Source organism: Buceros rhinoceros, unplaced genomic scaffold (genome assembly GCF_000710305.1).
Source record: "Buceros rhinoceros silvestris isolate BGI_N320 unplaced genomic scaffold, ASM71030v1 scaffold40588, whole genome shotgun sequence".
NCBI classification, from domain to species: Eukaryota; Metazoa; Chordata; class Aves; order Bucerotiformes; family Bucerotidae; genus Buceros; species Buceros rhinoceros.
This window is the reverse complement of record NW_010429306.1, coordinates 1-1,682: the sequence shown is the minus strand read 5'-3', so window position 1 is coordinate 1,682 and position 1,682 is coordinate 1. Positions and strand designations below refer to the sequence as shown.

The following is a 1,682-nucleotide window of genomic DNA, read 5'->3' as shown; positions in this document are numbered from 1 at the left end:
CGGGCGGGCAGCCCAGCCCTGGGTACCCCTGCTGCAGCAGCCCGGGGAGGCTGGCGGTGCTGGTGGCAGCCCTGTGCTGTCAGCTGGGGATGGAGCTGCACCGGCAGGAGCCGGCGTGGAGGAGAGGGCTCCCCTCTCCCAAGTGGGAGCCCCTCCACAGATACCACCATCCTCTTTTCCACTGCCTGGCCCTGCTGGTGGCAAGCCGTGGTCCTCCACTGGTGCTGCTGGCCGGCACGGCTTCTCCTGGTTTCCCTCCTGGCAGTGGTGTCCACTTGGCATGGATGGAGCTGGAGGTGCCAGGAGGTGGCCAAGCCCGGCACACACTTCCCACCAGTGCGAGGCAGGCAGGAAGAGGGTGGAGCAAGGAGGGCCGGGATGGAGGAGCCCACCCAGCATTGCTGACGCTGTCATAACCTACAACGTGGATCTGTGATGTAATAATTAACCACATGGATCTACGATGTCGTAATTTACAATGATTAATGTTTTACAGGAGGGTTTTTTCTCCTGGCTGGTTGCTCTGGCAACAGCACCGAGCTGCTGGTCTCAATCTGACACCTTGTCTCGTTGTGGTCTCCTTAATTGCGGTGTCTCCTGAGCTAAGGAGACAGGGATCCAGGGAGGGGGCGGTGGGCCAAGGGGTCTGCCTGGGCAGTTGGGGGCAGCCCTGGAGGGGCTCGGCCGTGAGAAGAGGAGCGGGCTGGCAGCTGGGTGACGTGGAGAAGGAATGAGCAAGCTAGGAAGGCTCTCCCCGTTCTCTGGCACGCCGAGTCCCGTTTGCTGCTGCCCTGCCCGCCTTCACACTGCTGCCGGAGCTGACAGTGGCGGGGAGCCGTGCAGGGAGCCGGGCGGGTTGTAGGGGATGCTGAAAGCAGTACTAGGATGCCCTGGCATGAGGCTGGATGTACACCCGCCTCTGAGGGTGGCACATGCGAGGACCTGCCTGCATGCCACCTTTCCCTTGAGTGCTCAAGCAGTGCTGCAGCTGCCCGTCACCCTCGCAGCACAATGTCCTGCTCCCCGCCTTGTTCCTGGTGCCATGCCAGGGGCAAGGCTGCCCCCCCAGCTCCTAGGCTGGGCATTCACCTTAAGGAAGGACTTGCCAGGTCCTTGGTGTCTGCACAGAGAGCAGCAGTGGGGCCAGGGCAGAGCCAGGATAGTCAGGACATGGCTGGGAAGCTGGGGTGCTTTGTATCAGCTTGGGGGTGCCCAGATTTCAGGGAGTTGCTTGAGTCCAGCTCGTGCTTGTCTTAGCCCAGTCACCTCTCAAAGGCCCAGGAGGTGACAAGAGATGCAAACTGGTTTCCACTGTGGCCTGATGTCTCTGAGGTTTCTGGTGGCTTTGGAGGCTGTGGCACCCAGTCCCCATCACCTCCTTCCCACAGCATTCACTCCCTTCCCTTCTCTCTCCATTCCAGGGGCTGACACCATGAGTGAGACGAGTTCCATCAGCATGGAGGCCACAACTGACAGCAGAGACACCTCGGTGGCCACCTCCATCCTGCTGCCCTTCCCAGCCAGCCGTGGCCGGGAGGAGGCAGACAACCGCAGTGAGCACAGCTACAGTGAGTCGGGAGCCAGCGGCTCCTCCTTCGAGGAGCTGGACCTGGAGGTCACCGGGGACGGGGAGGGAGCCCCAGGCCTTCTGCCCAACATGGGCTATGTGGGCAACCAGGAGG

At 62.1% G+C, this 1,682-nt stretch overlaps 1 protein-coding gene across 1 annotated transcript in view; it reads left to right on the top strand.

Moving 5' to 3' along the window:
* The window catches only part of LOC104499131 (testis-expressed sequence 264 protein-like), a gene marked incomplete at both ends in the record, with an annotated part of 7,768 nt that extends 6,090 nt beyond the window's left edge, over positions 1-1,678 (top strand). The window contains one exon of the mRNA XM_010142594.1: positions 1,422-1,678. Coding sequence (XP_010140896.1) covers positions 1,422-1,678 — 257 coding nt within the window. The remainder of the gene's footprint in view (positions 1-1,421) is intronic.
* Between the last annotated feature and the right edge of the window lie 4 nt (positions 1,679-1,682).